The sequence below is a fragment of the Bufo gargarizans genome, chromosome 6, assembly GCF_014858855.1.
Source record: "Bufo gargarizans isolate SCDJY-AF-19 chromosome 6, ASM1485885v1, whole genome shotgun sequence".
In the NCBI taxonomy this organism is placed as follows: Eukaryota; Metazoa; Chordata; class Amphibia; order Anura; family Bufonidae; genus Bufo; species Bufo gargarizans.
In genome coordinates this window covers 23,825,505-23,841,350 of record NC_058085.1, presented here as the reverse complement: position 1 = coordinate 23,841,350, position 15,846 = coordinate 23,825,505, and the positions used below count along the sequence as shown (strand labels likewise).

At 46.5% G+C, this 15,846-nt stretch overlaps 1 protein-coding gene and 1 long non-coding RNA gene across 2 annotated transcripts in view; both read left to right on the top strand.

The window, feature by feature from the left end:
* Positions 1-468: 468 nt before the first annotated feature.
* Positions 469-13,921, top strand: LOC122940468. The gene is made up of 3 exons (XR_006390289.1): positions 469-599; positions 13,591-13,734; positions 13,864-13,921. It is a non-coding gene; the product is annotated as an uncharacterized LOC122940468 (long non-coding RNA).
* A 272-nt stretch (positions 13,922-14,193) lies between these two features.
* LOC122940412 (zinc finger protein 260-like) overlaps positions 14,194-15,846 on the top strand; it is a 127,413-nt gene continuing 125,760 nt past the window's right edge. Inside the window, exons 1-3 of the mRNA XM_044297082.1 lie at positions 14,194-14,249; positions 15,344-15,493; positions 15,577-15,671. Of these exons, the coding sequence (XP_044153017.1) occupies positions 14,216-14,249; positions 15,344-15,493; positions 15,577-15,671 (279 nt within the window). The 5' untranslated portion in view covers positions 14,194-14,215. The remainder of the gene's footprint in view (positions 14,250-15,343; positions 15,494-15,576; positions 15,672-15,846) is intronic.

Below are 15,846 nucleotides of genomic sequence, written 5' to 3'. Positions count from 1 at the left end.
TCTTGCAACTGTACACAGCTCTGCTACATGGACATGACAAAGACTCAGCTGTAGTAACTGAACATTACACATACACAGCTCTGCTGCACACACTGATACAAGTCTTTAGAGGCATATTACACATAAACAGCTTGGTTGTATGCAAATACAGCTCAACTACACAGACATTACACGGATACAGCTCATCTATACAGACATCACAGGCTTACAGCTCTGCTACATACAGACTGGGATTCCACACAGCAGAGCAGAGTCTCACACACAGAGCAGATAAACCTGGTCATGTGATCTCCATGACTCCTCCCACACCTGATCACATGGTCATGACATCATCAGAGGTCCTGTACCTTCTCCTGCAGCACAGCCTGACTCCTCCCACACCTGATCACATGGTCATGACATCATCACAGGTCCTGTACCTTCTCCTGCAGCACAGCCTGACTCCGCCCACACATGGTCACATGGTCATGACATCATCACAGGTCCTGTACCTTCTCCTGCATCACAGCCTGGAGCCCGACTCCTGCATGGTGGTAGAAATTACAGCCCAGGAGGCTCCATAGTGAAGGGTTGTCAGAGGAGGACACGCCTGCCCCCAGGTAAGTAGAACACTCGTCACATGACCCCAATATCCTGCACTCAGCTCTGCGATGTGGTGAGGCTGAACTGCTCCAGATGATGTGTCCGCGCTCAGGGGTAGGGAGATCTGATGGAACATTTTGCACTGAAAAACCTACCTACCCCTGAGTGCGCACGCGCGGTCCCTGTGTACGGTTTCACGCATGCAAATGAAGAAGGTGCTTCTCCTGCTGTGGTGCAATTATTTTTATGAATCCAGATTCCCCCCCCCCCCCCCCGACTCCAGCTGATTCGGGTGCGGTCGCGTCACTTACGGGTGTAGGAATCTTTCAGACTCTACAGCAGCGTCTATTTACCATAACAGGTAGGACCTTCTTGCCCCCTAGTGGTGAGGTCCTGCATAGATGCAGTGTGAATGGGGTATTTCCCATAACAGGTAGGACCTTAATCTCCTGCAGCACAAAGGGGTCCTCTTACCACATGTTGCTTTCATTTATACACTGAGCAGGCAGCAGATCTCCCTTCCCTGGTCTGCGCTGCTTCAACTCTGCCTTCTCCAGCTCTGCTGAGTGAGGGAGTGTCTGCCAAGCGCAGGGACAGGGAGAAGTGCACACAGCCCAGGCACTGTTATCAGCTGCTGGGGAGGACCTGGCTTTAATCATTTACCTACAGTCCCTGGCTGTCAGTGATGTGACCTTGCAGGCTGCATGCTTCTGCGTCCTCCGTCCTTCAACACATAGACGGACCCTGCATAACAAACCTATTTTAAGCCCAGGTAAAAGCAGGCAGTACAGGGAACAAAAATGTGGAATTAAGGGGTAATTGAATACACAGTGAAAAGTTGAAATAGGGCCACCAAGGAGATATTAATCACCACAATCCAATACTCCCCCCCCCCCAAAAAAAAGATGACAGTTATACTTTAAGAAAAGTTCTTGTCATCGGCGAAGGCCAGGAGGATAGAAGGAAAGCGTAAAAAGACGACACCATTTTAGTATGATTTGCCCGTCTGGCAATTTTCTCTACTGCACTATATTCTAGCCTCAAAGGACCAGCCCCAAACTGGGATTCGCAAGCATGTCTCAGTTGGAAAAATCTAAAAAGAGATGCTTGTGGCAGTTTGTATTCCGTTTGCAAGGTTGAAAATGTTTTAAAAAAAAAGTCTTCATACACTTGCGTAAGGTATTTGACGTCCTTTCGCGGCCAGAACTCTAAATCGAGCAGAGAATTTAGTTCCACAAGTTTGGGATTTCCCCACAAGGGCATTACTGGGGATAGTATATTGCTTTCCTCTCTATCCCCTCTCACCCCCGCAAAAGTATTCCATGCATTGATCACCCCCACCATTAGTGTAGTAAGATGTTTAACCGGGTATTTCCCTGCTTCTGTACACTAAGGGCTCTTTCACACCTGCGTCCTTTTCTTCCGGCATAGAGTTCCGTCGTCGGGGCTCTATGCCGGAAGAATCCTGATCAGGATTATCCCCATGCATTCTGAATGGAGAGAAATCCGTTCAGGATGCATCAGGATGTCTTCAGTTCCGGAACGGAACGTTTTTTGGCCGGAGAAAATACAGCAGCATGCTGCGCTTTTTGCTCCGGCCAAAAATCCTGAAGACTTGCCGCAAGGTCGGATCCGGAATGAATGCCCATTGAAAGGCATTGATCCGGATCCGGCCTTAAGCTAAACGTCGTTTTGGCGCATTGCCGGATCCGACGTTTAGCTTTTTCTGAATGGTTACCATGGCTACCGGGACGCTAAAGTCCTGGCAGCCATGGTAAAGTGTAGTGGGGAGCGGGGGAGCAGTATACTTACCGTCCGTGCGGCTCCCGGGGTGCTCCAGAGTGACGTCAGGGCGCCCCACGCACATGGATGACGTTATCGCATGGCACATCATCCATGCGCATGGGGCGCTCTGACATCACTCTGGAGCGCCCGGGAGCCGCACGGACTGTAAGTATACCGCTCCCCCGCTCCCCACTACTACTATGGCAACCAGGACTTTAATAGCGTCCTGGCTGCCATAGTAACACTGAACGAATTTTGAAGACAGATCAGTCTTCAAATGCTTTCAGTACACTTGCGTTTTTCCGGATCCGGCGTGTAATTCCGGCAAGTGGAGTACACGCCGGATCCGGACAACGCAAGTGTAAAAGAGGCCTTAGTTCGTCATAGCTTCAAACGACCCCATGAGGGTCGCCTCCAATACCACCGCCGGGTTATAAGGGTCTGCCTTAATCCACCCAGCAGCATAATTTGGTTGCGTTGCAATGTAGTATAGGTACATATCCGGAAGTGCCAGGCCACCTCTCTCAAAGTATCCCTAGCTATGCGAGGAATGGAGTTATTCCATAAAAAGGGTGTTAGTAAGCGATCTAGGGTCTGAAAATGAGATTTCTGCAAAGTTAAAGGAGTTGCTCTATAAATGTATAGTAGCTTAGGAAGAAGGATCATTTTAAATATATTGATGCGCCCTATCAGTGACAGTGGTAGCGCCTCCCAAGCTTTTAGTTTTTGCGAGATGTATTTGACTACCGGGTTTATGTTCAAAGCTATAAACTGGGTGACATCTTTATGTACGACTATCCCCAGGTAGGTGAAGTTACTCACCACCTGAAGTGATGACCTGGGTGAGACGCTCTGGGAGGAAAACTCATCAACCAAGTATAATGCCGATTTGGCCCAATTGACCCGTAGTCCTGAAAATGTTCCATATAAATCCACTATCTCCAGTAAGGCTTCCAAAGAATCTCCCAAGTATATCAGCATATCCTCCGTGTAAAGCGAGATCTTCTCGGATATACCTGCAATGTCCCAGCCTTGTATTCTATTACTGCCTGCTATATACACCGACAGCGGTTCCATTACTAAAGCAAACAGAAGGGGTGACAAAGGACATCCCCTGTCTGGTGCCTCTTTTCAGCGCAAACGACTTAGACAAATACCCATTGACTCTTACCCTAGCCGTCGGTTGTAAATATAGCAGATGCAACCACTGGAGGGAGTTCTTGGGAACCCCCATTTTCTTTAGGATTTCCCACATAAATCCCCACTCCACCGAATCGAACGCCTTTTCGTTATCCAACGAGACAATCGCTCTGCTGCCTGCATTATCATGTGTGATTTGTAGGTTTGTAAAAAGGCGTCTCAGGGTTATGTCTGTCGTTTTCCCGGGCATGAAACCAGATTGATCCATGCCTACTACCGATGTAATGACTGAGGCCAATCTACTAGCCAGCACCTTAGCCAATAGCTTAGCATCTGAATTTATCAACGATATGGGCCTATATGAGCCACACTGATCCGGGGGCTTCCCTGCTTTGTGTATGACCACTATACTAGCTTCATGGAATGATGTTGGTAAGGCCCCACCCTCCAGAGCATACATGAATAGCTTACTGAGCCTCTGACTCACTTCCTCAATCTGGAAATTGTACCTCTCCACAGGGAAGCCATCCGGACCAGGAGTCTTTCCTTTTGCCATACATAATATTGCATGCTGAATTTCCTGCAGGACTATGGGGCCATCTAATAACTGTTTCTCTGAATGCGCTAGCTCCGTCAACGTGTCCAAAAAAAGTGCTATCTCCTCTGTGGTTTTTGTAGCATTGACTAAATTAACACAGGTGAACAGTGGATAATAAAGTCCTTATAGTTATTTTCTATTTCCCAGACTCCAGAAGGATCTTCTCCATCTATTACATACTGAGAAGGTGACATGTAGGAGAGGTCCCTCTGAGTGATGGGATTTAGCCGGCTCATATAGAAATGACTATTTACCGGACTCCAGAAGGACCATCTCCATCTATTACATACTGAGAAGGTGTCATGTAGGAGAGGTCCCTCTGAGTCATGGTATTTAGCCAGCTCATATAGAAATGACTATTTACCGGACTCCAGAAGGACCATCTCCATCTATTATTTACTGAGAAGGTGACATGGAGGAGAGGTCCCTCTGAGTGATGGGATTTAGCCGGCTCATATAGACATGACTATTTCCCAGACTCCAGAAGGACCATCTCCATCTATTACATACTGAGAAGGTGTCATGTAAGAGAGGTCCCTCTGAGTGATGGGATTTAGCCGGCTCATATAGAAATGACTATTTACCGGACTCCAGAAGGACCATCTCCATCTATTACATACTGAGAAGGTGTCATGTAGGAGAGGTCCCTCTGAGTCATGGTATTTAGCCAGCTCATATAGAAATGACTATTTACCGGACTCCAGAAGGACCATCTCCATCTATTATTTACTGAGAAGGTGACATGGAGGAGAGGTCCCTCTGAGTGATGGGATTTAGCCGGCTCATATAGACATGACTATTTCCCGGACTTCAGAAGGACCTTCTCCATCTATTATATACTGATACCGCACGCCGTGGAAGTATCATGACCGGCCACACAGCTTGACAAAGGGCACCGAACTGGGCCCGAAACTTTGCTATAAGCAATAACCACTGGTAAAATAAAGATTGAATACAAAGCTACTTGCTGACTCTGGTGTGCTGTCTCCAAACCACTAATATAATATACTGAGAAGGTGTCATGTAGGAGAGGTCCCTCTGAGTGATGGGATTTAGCCGGCTCACATAGAAATGACTATTTCCCGGACTCCAGAAGGACCTTTTCTATTATATACTGAGAAAGTGTCATGTAGGAGAGGTCCCTCTGAGTGATGGTATTTAGGCTACTTTCACATTAGCGTTTTTCTTTTCCGACATAGAGTTCCGTCCTAGGGGCTCTATACCAGAAAAAAAACTCATCAGGCATATTCCCATGCATTCTGAATGGAGAGTAATCCGTTCAGGATGCATCAGGATGTCTTCAGTTCAGTCATTTTAACTGATCAGGCAAAAGAGAAAACCATAGCATGCTACGGTTTTATGTCCGGGGAAAAAAACTGAAGACTTGCCTGAATTCCGGATCCGGCATTTTTTTTCCATAGGAATGTATTAGTGCCGGATCCGTCCTTTCGGTCTGCACACGCGCAGACCTCTAAAAATGAGAAAAAAATAAATACCTGATCCGTTTTGCCTGATGACACCGTAAAAACGGATCCGGTATTGCAATGCATTTTTCTGCCTGATCAGGCATTTTTCAGACTGATCAGGATCCTGATCAGTCTGAAAAATGCCTGATCATTCAGAAAAAAATGACATACGTTTGCATATAGTTCAGGCAACGGAACTGCCTGCCGGAATCAAACAACGCAAGTGTGAAAGTACCCTTAGCCGGCTCATATAGACATGACTATTTCCCGGACTCCAGAAGGACCTTCTCCATCTATTACATCAGGCATCCTCAAACTGTGGCCCTCCAGCTGTTGTAAAACTACAACTCCCACAATGCCCTGCTGTAGGCTGATACCTGTAGGCTGTTCTGGCATTTTGGGAGTTGTAGTTTTGTAACAGCGGGAGGGCCGGAGTTTGAGGATGCCTGTATTACATACTGAGAAGGTGTCATGTAGGAGAGGTCCCTCTGAGTGATGGGATTTACTGTATTTTTCGCCCTATAAGACGCACCAGCCCATAAGACGCACCTAGGTTTTTGGGGAGGAAAATAAGAAAAAATATATTTTTAACCAAAAGGTGTGCTGTGTGTTTGGTGGGTTTGGAGCTAATGGTGGTCTGTGGATGACACTATTACTGGGGATCTGTGGATGACGGACACTGTTATGGGGGGATCTGTGGATGACTGACACTGTTTTGGGGGGCTCTGTGGATGACTGACACTGTTATGGGGGGATCTGTGGATGACGCACACTGTTATGGGGGGGATCTGTGACAGACACTGTTACGGAAGGGATCTATGGCTTTCACTGTTACAGGGGGGATCTGTGGGTGGCACTGTTAGAGGTGGGATCTGTGGATGGCACTGTTAGAGGGGGGATCTGTGGGTGGCACTGTTAGAGGGGGATCTGTGAGTGGCACTGTTAGAGGGGGGATCTGTGGGTGGCACTGTTAGAGGTGGGATCTGTGGATGGCACTGTTAGAGGTGGGATCTGTGGATGGCACTGTTAGAGGGGGGATCTGTGGGTGGCACTGTTAGAGGGGGGATCTGTGGGTGGCATCCACAGACCCCCCACCCCATAACAGTGCCATCCACTCCCCCCCCCCCCCCAGCCCATAACTGTGCCATCCACACACCCCCCCCCCCCCAGCCCATAACTGTGCCATCCACAGATGTCCCCCATAAAAATGTCATCCACACATCCCGCCCCCGCCGCTCCGGTATACTAATATAAAATGTCTGATTCAATTAATAGTTATTAAACATGCCCCCCAACTCCTAATAGTACCGTATATCCTAACCGCTTCAGTACAACCCAGGCATGCAGGCCGGGCGGCCGGCTTATCACTCACTGACGTCACTTGCCTGCGCCGCCTGCTTCATTTATAAAGTAGGCGGCGCAGGCACGTGACATCAGGGAGTTACGCTGCCGCCCGCCCGGCTTGCCTTCCTGCATTCTACTGAAGCTGTTAGGATGTACGGTAATATTAGGAGTTGGGGGGCAAGTATAATAACTATTAATTGAATAAGACATTTTATATTAGTACACCGGAGCGGCGGGGCTATAGTACAGTGACTGCACCGCCCCGCCGCTATTGCCAGCCCCCAGCTCCTCCTCCCAGTCCCTCCCCCGCTTGCTCGTACATCGCAGCTTGTGATGTAAAACTGCCAACATTCGCCCCATAAGACGCAGGGGCATTTTCCCCCCATTTTGGGGGGAGAAAAAGTGTGTCTTATGGGGCGAAAAATACGGTAGCCGTCTCATATAGAAATGACTATTTCCCGGACTGCAGAAGGACCTTCTCCATCTATTAAATACAGAGAAGGTGTCATGTAGGAGAGGTCCCTCTGAGTGATGGGATTTAGCCAGCTCATATAGAAATGACTATTTCCCGGACTCCAGAAGGACCTTTTCTATTATATACTGAGAAGGTGTCATGTAGGAGAGGTCCCTCTGAGTGATGGGATATAGCCGGCTCACATAGAAATGACTGTTTCCCAGACTATTTTTTCATTGTTTTAGGCCTCTTTCACACTGGCGTCATGTTTTTGGTCCAGATAAGATGCGGGTGCGTTGCGGGAAAATGCGCAATTTTTCCGCGCGAGTGCAAAACATTGTAATGTGTTTTGCACGCGCATGAGAAAAATCGGCATGTTTGGTACCCAAACCCGAACTTCTTCACAGAAGTTCGGGTTTGGGTTAGGTGTTCTGTAGATTGTATTATTTTCCCTTATAACATGGTTATAAGGGAAAGTAATAGCATTCTGAATACAGAATGCTTAGTACAATAGCGCTGGAGGGGTTGAAAAAATAAAAAATAATTTAACTCACCTTAATCCACTTGATCGCGCAGCCCGGCTTCTCTTCTGTCTTCTTCTTTGCTGTGCACAGGAATAGGACCTTTGATGACGTCACTGTGCTCATCACATGGTTCATCACCATGGTGAGGGACCATGTGATGTGACGTCACCACAGGTCCTTAGCCGGCAGCTCAACATTACAGATGAAGACAGAGATACGCAACTATGCGATCAAGTGGACGCGGGGAGTAAATTTATTTTTTATTTTTAACCCCTCCATCACTATTTTACTTTGCATTCTGTATTCAGAATGCTATTATTTTCCCTTATAACCATGTTATAAGGGAAAATAATACAGATCGGGTCCCCAGCCCGATCGTCTCCTAGCAACCATGCGTGAAAAATCGCACCGCATCCGCACTTGCTTGCGGATGCTTGTGATTTTCACGCGGCCCCATTCACTTCTATGGGGCCTGCGTTGCGTGGAAAACGCACAAAATAGAGCATGCTGCGATTTTCACGCAACGCACAAGTGATGCGTGAAAATCACCGCTCGTGTGCACAGCCCCATAGAAGTGAATGGGTCCGGATTCAGTGCGGGTGCAATGCGTTCACCTCACGCATTGCACCCGCGCGGAATACTCGCCCGTGTGAAAGGGACCTTACCGGTGGTTAGGCCAGGATTCCTCTGACACATTAGCAGCACGTATATTCACCGATGACGCACTTTATGAACTCAGCCTTTGTTTCTTCTAACAAATATTTAAAAAACAACCCAAGCTTCTGCAGGACATACCGTCTATGACGCTTGTACAGGCGTTATTGCGACCTCTGGTTATTGTAAACTGAATCTGAAACTCCCTTTGTGCTATTTTGTAAAATACATTATTTACCTTTTTTATTTTATTTATAAAACATTGAATTACATAAAATATATATAACCTGTAATAACATTTGGTAACCCCCTGCGCAGGCTCTTCGTCCTTCTCTCTCGTCACGCTGACATCCGCTTCAGAGCAACTGCTTCTGAGTAAAAGATCCGAGGCCATCCAGTAACCCCTTCATCACCAGAGTCCCATTACCAGAAACTGCATTCTGCCCGGTCTCAGATTGAAGACCATCGCTGTGGACCAGGGACAAGTAGATAAGGAATGGTCAGAAAAGTGCATTTACACCATCAGATTATGTCACCAATTTCTGTCCAATTAGACCAATAATTCCTGTGTGTAACAAAAGATCTGTGTAAACCGCCATTTGACCAATAATTGGCCATAAAATCTGTCAGATAATCTGTTATGCACAGCCCAGTATCAGAGAACATGAATTGTGCTGCTCTCAGCACGGCCATGTTCTCTCAGCAGCACGGGGAAAAGGAAGCAGTCTCTATCCCCCCCTGTGCTACTGCACAGTCTAGTATCAGAGAACATGCATCGCGCTGCTCTCAGCACGGCCATGTTCTCTCAGCAGCACGGGGAGAAGGAAGCAGTCTCCCCCCCCCCCCCCCCCCCCCGTGCTGCTGCGCAGCCCAGTATCAGAGAACATGGATCGTGCTGCTCTCAGCACGACCATGTTCTCTCAGCAGCACGGGGAGAAGGAAGCAGTCTACCCCCCCCCCCACTACTGCACAGCCCAGTATCAGAGAACATGGATCGCGCTGCTCTCAGCACGGCCATGTTCTCTCAGCAGCATGGGGAAAAGGAAGCAGTCTTTATCCCCCCCTGTGCTACTGCACAGCCCAGTATCAGAGAACATGGATCGCGCTGCTCTCAGCACGGCCTTATTCTCTCAGCAGCACGGGGAGAAGGAAGCAGTGCTGCTGCTGTCTCTGCTGGCACCAGTGGGAACAAAGAGGAGGGGAGGGCGCACTGCGCCACCAGTGATAACTAACGTTTAATACATTACAAATACAGGCGGCAGAAACACATTGCCGGCACCTGACCTCTGACAGGGTGCTGCGATCCGTGGCAATTAAGGTGTGGCACCTGAGGGGTTAAATGACGCTGATTGCAGCTCCCTGTCAGAGGTCGGGTGCCGGCAATGTTTTTCTGCTGCCAGCTGTATTTGTAATAAACAATAATTATAATTTGTGGTGTAGTGCGCTCCCCCAGTATTACAATCATTGGTGGCAGTGACCACAGGGTCCCCTCCCCTCCTCTTTATTGGTGGCAGTGGCAGTTGTGATTGGAGCCCCAGCAGTGTAATCCTGGGGCTCTGTTCGGTTACCATGGCAACCAGAACGCTATAAGGTGTCCATGGTAACCTCCCTGCTGCTGTGTGCACAGGGCAGCAGGGAGAATGTGAGGGTCCTATTCACCCTAACAGACCCTCACACCCTAATCAGGGTGAATGGGACAAGGGATTAGAAGATCCCAGGTTCTGGCCCCTAAGGGGGGGAAATAGTTATTAAATAAAAAGTTAAAAAATGCACCAATATTAATTATAAATCCCCCCTTTCCCAATTTTACATATAAAATATATAAACAATAAATAAATAAACATATTACATATCACCACATCTGAAAAGTCCAAACTAGTAAAATATTTAAGAAATCACCTATGCTGTGAACGCCAAAAAAGAAAAACTGTGCGAATCGCCATTTTGTTTAGTCACCTTGTCGACCCAAAAAATAGGATAGGACTGTTCGATTATAAGCCGGTCATTTCATAAAATGCGGAATGCACGTGGCTTTTTTGGCGTTTTTTTATTTATTTTTTGCATGGTATCGAGTATCACAATACTCTATTATAGTATCGAAACAACCCTAACCCCTAGGGCCCTTTTACAAGGAGCGATTATTGGGCAACAAGTGTTCATATGAAAGTTCTCCGTCCGCTAATCGGGCTGTGTAAGAGGCCCTTCAATCAACTGACGAGCAATTGCTGACTTTGTGCATGTACTGTATGCACTTACTGTATGCTGCAAAATCCGGACCCTGCAGACTTCTCTATGGTGTCGGCAGTGTGTTGTACCGGGTAACCAGGGCGGCACGCTGCCAACAGTATAGAGAAGTATGAGTTAAGAGGAAAGACAAGACATGAATCGCACATCCAGCTGCTATGCTTTGATCTCATCCCTGCTACTTTTGCAGAAAACATCGCTAAGTAGCACCATGTGAACAGTTAGTAACATAGTACATAGTACATAAAGCCGAAAAAAGACACTTGTCCATCCAGTTCGGCCTGTCATCCTGCAAGTTGATCCAGAGGAAGGCAAAAAACCCCTGTGAGGTAGAAGCCAATTTCCCCCACTTTAGGGGAATAGAAAATTCCTTCCCGACTCCAATCAGGCAATCAGAATAACTCCCTGGATCAACGACCCCTCTCTAGTAGCTATAGCCTGTAATATTATTACACTCCAGAAATGCATCCAGGCCCCTCTTGAATTCCTTTATTGTACTCACCATCACCACCTCCTCAGGCAGAGAGTTCCATAGTCTCACTGCTCTTACCGTAAAGAATCCTCTTCTATGTTTGTGTACAAACCTTCTTTCCTCCAGACGCAGAGGAGGTCCCCTAGTCACAGTCCTGGGGATAAATAGGTGATGGGAGTGATATTTGTACTGACCCCTGATATATTTATACATAGTTATTAGATCTCCCCTCAGTCGTCTTTTTTTCTAAAGTGAATAACCCTAATTTTGATAATCTTTCAGGGTACTGTAGTCCACCCATTCCAGTTATTACTTTAGTTGCCCTCCTCTGGACCCTCTCCAGCTCTGCTATGTCTGCCTTGTTTACAGGAGCCCAGAACTGTACACAGTACTCCATGTGTGGTCTGACTAGTGGCTTGTAAAGTGGCAGGACTATGTTCTTATCACGGGCATCTATGCCCCTTTTGATGAAAACCATTATCTAGTTGCCCCTTGCAGCAGCTGCCTGACACTGGTTTCTACAAATTAGTTTTCTGTCTCACTAAAATTCCTAGATCCTTTTCCATGTCAGTGTTGCCGAGTGTTTTACCATTTAGTATGTACGGTTGACTTGCATTATTCCTTCCCATGTGCATAACTTTACATTTGTCAGTGTTAAACCTCATCTGCCACTTATCTGCCCAAGACTCCAATCTATCCAGATCGCTCTGTAGCAGTATACTGTCCTCATCAGTGTTAATTACTTTACACAGTTTAGTGTCATCTGCAAAAATGCAGCCACAAGGAGACGTTATACTGTATGGGGGCAGCCACAAGGAGACATTATACTGTATGGGGGCAGCCACAAGAAGACATACCGTATGGGGGCAGCCACAAGGAGACGTTATACCGTATGGGGGCAGCCACAAGGAGACGTTATACCGTATGGGGGCAGCCACAAGGAGACGTTATACCGTATGGGGGCAGCCACAAGGAGACGTTATACCGTATGGGGGCAGCCACAAGGAGACGTTATACCGTATGGGGCAGCCACAAGGAGACGTTATACCGTATGGGGGCAGCCACAAGGAGACATTATACTGTATGGGGGCAGCCACAAGGAGACATTATACTGTATGGGGGCAGCCACAAGAAGACATACCGTATGGGGGCAGCCACAAGGAGACGTTATACCGTATGGGGGCAGCCACAAGGAGACGTTATACCGTATGGGGGCAGCCACAAGGAGACGTTATACCGTATGGGGGCAGCCACAAGGAGACGTTATACCGTATGGGGGCAGCCACAAAGAGACGTTATACCATATGGGGGCAGCCACAAGAAGACGTTATACGGTATGGGGCAGCCACAAGAAGACATTATACAGTATGGGGCAGCCACAAAACCCCCCCCCCTTCCCTTTTATATAGCATACATGGTCATAGACAGACATACCACCTATTTTTTTAAGACAGTCGGGTCTCTCAGGCTCCTCTTATTCCTCTGTGGGGGTCGGAGTGAGACTTTACCTGCCTCATCGCTCCTGTGCTGTTTGGCAGCCTCGCCAAGATGTGGAAAGAGAACATCTACATCAGAGGAGACATCACTGGATGTAAGAGGTACATATGTGGCGCTGTATGACCCTGTATGTTCTGTAGCGCTTTATTTAATGTTTTCCTAGTATGTTTTTAAAGGGGTGTCCACTTTTTTTTTCTCTCCAAGTGCTGCCTTCTCTGCTCTGTTTACCTGCTCACCCCTGCAAATGCTGCGGTGATCAGGTGAACATATGAGCGCTGCCTTCTCTTCGCACAGCCGATCGGAGGGGTGCCGACTGTCGGACCCCTGCCGATCTGGAGGGAAGGGGTTAGGTTGAAAATTTGGCATTTGGGTGAAGTTATAATTTTTACCTCAGGCAGCAGAAAGTTCACACGTTAGTTATTTGGTCAGTTATTTCCTTCAGTTATTGAGCCCAGACCAGCAGTGAAGCGACTCCGAGATCAGCTGTAATGGGAAGATCTGCACTTGTTCTGTGTTTTTCTCCCGCGCCAGGTTTTGGCTCAAAATAACTGATGGAAATAACTGATCATTAGCGTTATATAGAAGACATATCCAGGAGATCTCAGAAATGTGGACTGGAGCAGGGGACGTTTTTTGTATATAATATATATTAGATTTTATGACATATCATGAAACTGCCTTGACCTTACACATGTTTCGATCCATATAAAAAGAGAGAACACAACATCTACACTTTATTATCTCCTCCGATGTCTCCTCTTATCTCCAGTTGTTGTATTTTACATGAGATTTTGTAGGATTTTACGTCATCTCATTTTCTTTCCATTCAGGTTCCTACAATATAGGATCCGCTCAGTGGAGATCTTCTATATACGATTCTTCTCCTGATTGACCGGACAAGAATGGACAGGGACAAGATGGCGGAGAGTATAATAAATCTCACCCTAGAGATCCTCTTCCGGCTTACTGGAGAGGTGAGAGATTCTGATGATGTCACATTACATCATCTTCTCTATGTTACTAACAGATGGAGATGACTGGAGAGGTGAGGGACTCTGGAGATGTATGGAGTGATAGTTATTACTGTGTCTCTCCATAACCAGGACTACACAGTAGTGAAGAAGACCTCTAGTGAGCGCTGTCAGGACCCTGTGTCTGAAGGATGGAGAAGAACCCTGAGCCCAATCATGGGGCCTCCACCTCACCTCCTGATACATGAGGAAATCAATAGAGAGAAGATCCTAGAACTCGCCAACAAGATGATTGAGCTGCTCACTGGAGAGGTGACACTGCTGGGAATGCTGGGACATTATACAGGAACGCTATTAAGGGATCTGGGTGATGACTGTATCATTGTGTTGTCAGGTTCCTATAAGGTGTCAGGATGTCACTGTCTATTTCTCCATGGAGGAGTGGGAGTATTTAGAAGGACACAAAGATCTGTACAAGGACGTAATGATGGAGGATCACCAGCCCCTCACATCACCAGGTAATAGACATGACTAAATACACACGTCCTCTCATTATCTGTATGTAAGGGATGAAGTGATTGTGAGTCAGAACCAGGATTTGAGCCTCCACAGACATAAGGTATAGGGGAAACTCTGTACCTGTTCTGTGTTTAGAGTCTCACCTGGTTTTGGCTTAAAATGTCTGATGGAAATCTGAAGAGCAGCAAAACCTCATTGAAGTCAATGTAAAATGTAGGCAGATTAAGACATAAAGTGGTAAATGGAAGTGAATTACAGCCGTGGTAAAAGGCAGCGCTCCGTTATAAGTCCTAGACACCGTCCTTTATACCTCAGAATACAAAGGAATAATTAATATTTTAATTCCAGTTTTCCGCGGTGTGTCGCTGTACGTAGACTTCAGTGGTTTACACACAGATTCCATCATTATCATACGTAACCATAGATCTACACAAGTTACACCGACAACAACTGCTAATTGGATAAAAGTTCCTTCTCACAATCTCTTGTTACATAAATAATTTGGTTAGATTTATTAGACAAATACATTTATCTTGGCCAAGGCTTCCACTTCTAGTGCAAATATAATCTATTTTCTAAAGGTCACCATTCCATCATAACATCTTTAATCGATTACTTAAAGGCCTCTATTTTCTCAGCAAAAGTAGTTATTACTAAAAGTACTCAGTATTCACTTCAAAATGGTGATTAACCCTTTAGCTAAGCTCCTTTTTGAGGTATTACTATTCCGAAATAATCCTAAATTAGATGTATTTCAGGCACAGATGTCGGTGCAATGGGGGGTGGGGGTGGCAGGTGAAGGGAACAGGCCGGCAGGCCTGTCTTATTTACCATTTTCTACAAATGTTTCAGGTGTAGAAAAAGGTCTAAATGTAAGATAACTTGGAAGCTGTCTTACATATAGAACTGGTGCTAGAAGCCCTGAAGTTATGGAGATGCCTGCACCTCTTCGTAACTTCGGCAGAACCACCGCCAGCTTAGGGCTTTAAGACCTGCGCCTAAAACACACGTCTTAATAAATGTGCCCCAAGATGTATACCTAAGACAACATGGCTGACCATCCAATCTAATTCTAATTCTGCAACACCTACAGTTAAGGAAGAGAGAACAACACCCGAGAGATGTCCCAGTCCTCTTCTTCCACAGGATAATTCAGAAGAAAATCACTATGTCCCACAGGATGGTCAGGTAGATGGATATAAGGTCATCATGATGGAGGATCACCGGCCCCTCATATCAACAGGTAATAGACATGACTAAATCCACACGTCCTCTCATTATCTGTATGTAAGGAATGAATTCAGTCACTGGATGTGTTTCCTACAGTAAAGGAAGAGATAACAACACCAGAGAGATGTCCCAGTCCTCTTCTTCTACAGGATGGGTCAGAAGAAAATCAAAATGTCCCACAGGATGATCAGGTAGATGGAGATAAGGTCTCATGAAATGTCCCCTATGATCTGTAGAAGGCTGTGAAGATCTTGTGTTCAGCCTTGTTTTATCCACCAGTATTATATGTCTTATCCTTGTATAATGAGAAAGATGGAGATGGCAGGATTACAGCTGACCTTAGACGTTACATGTTGTCTGGATCTT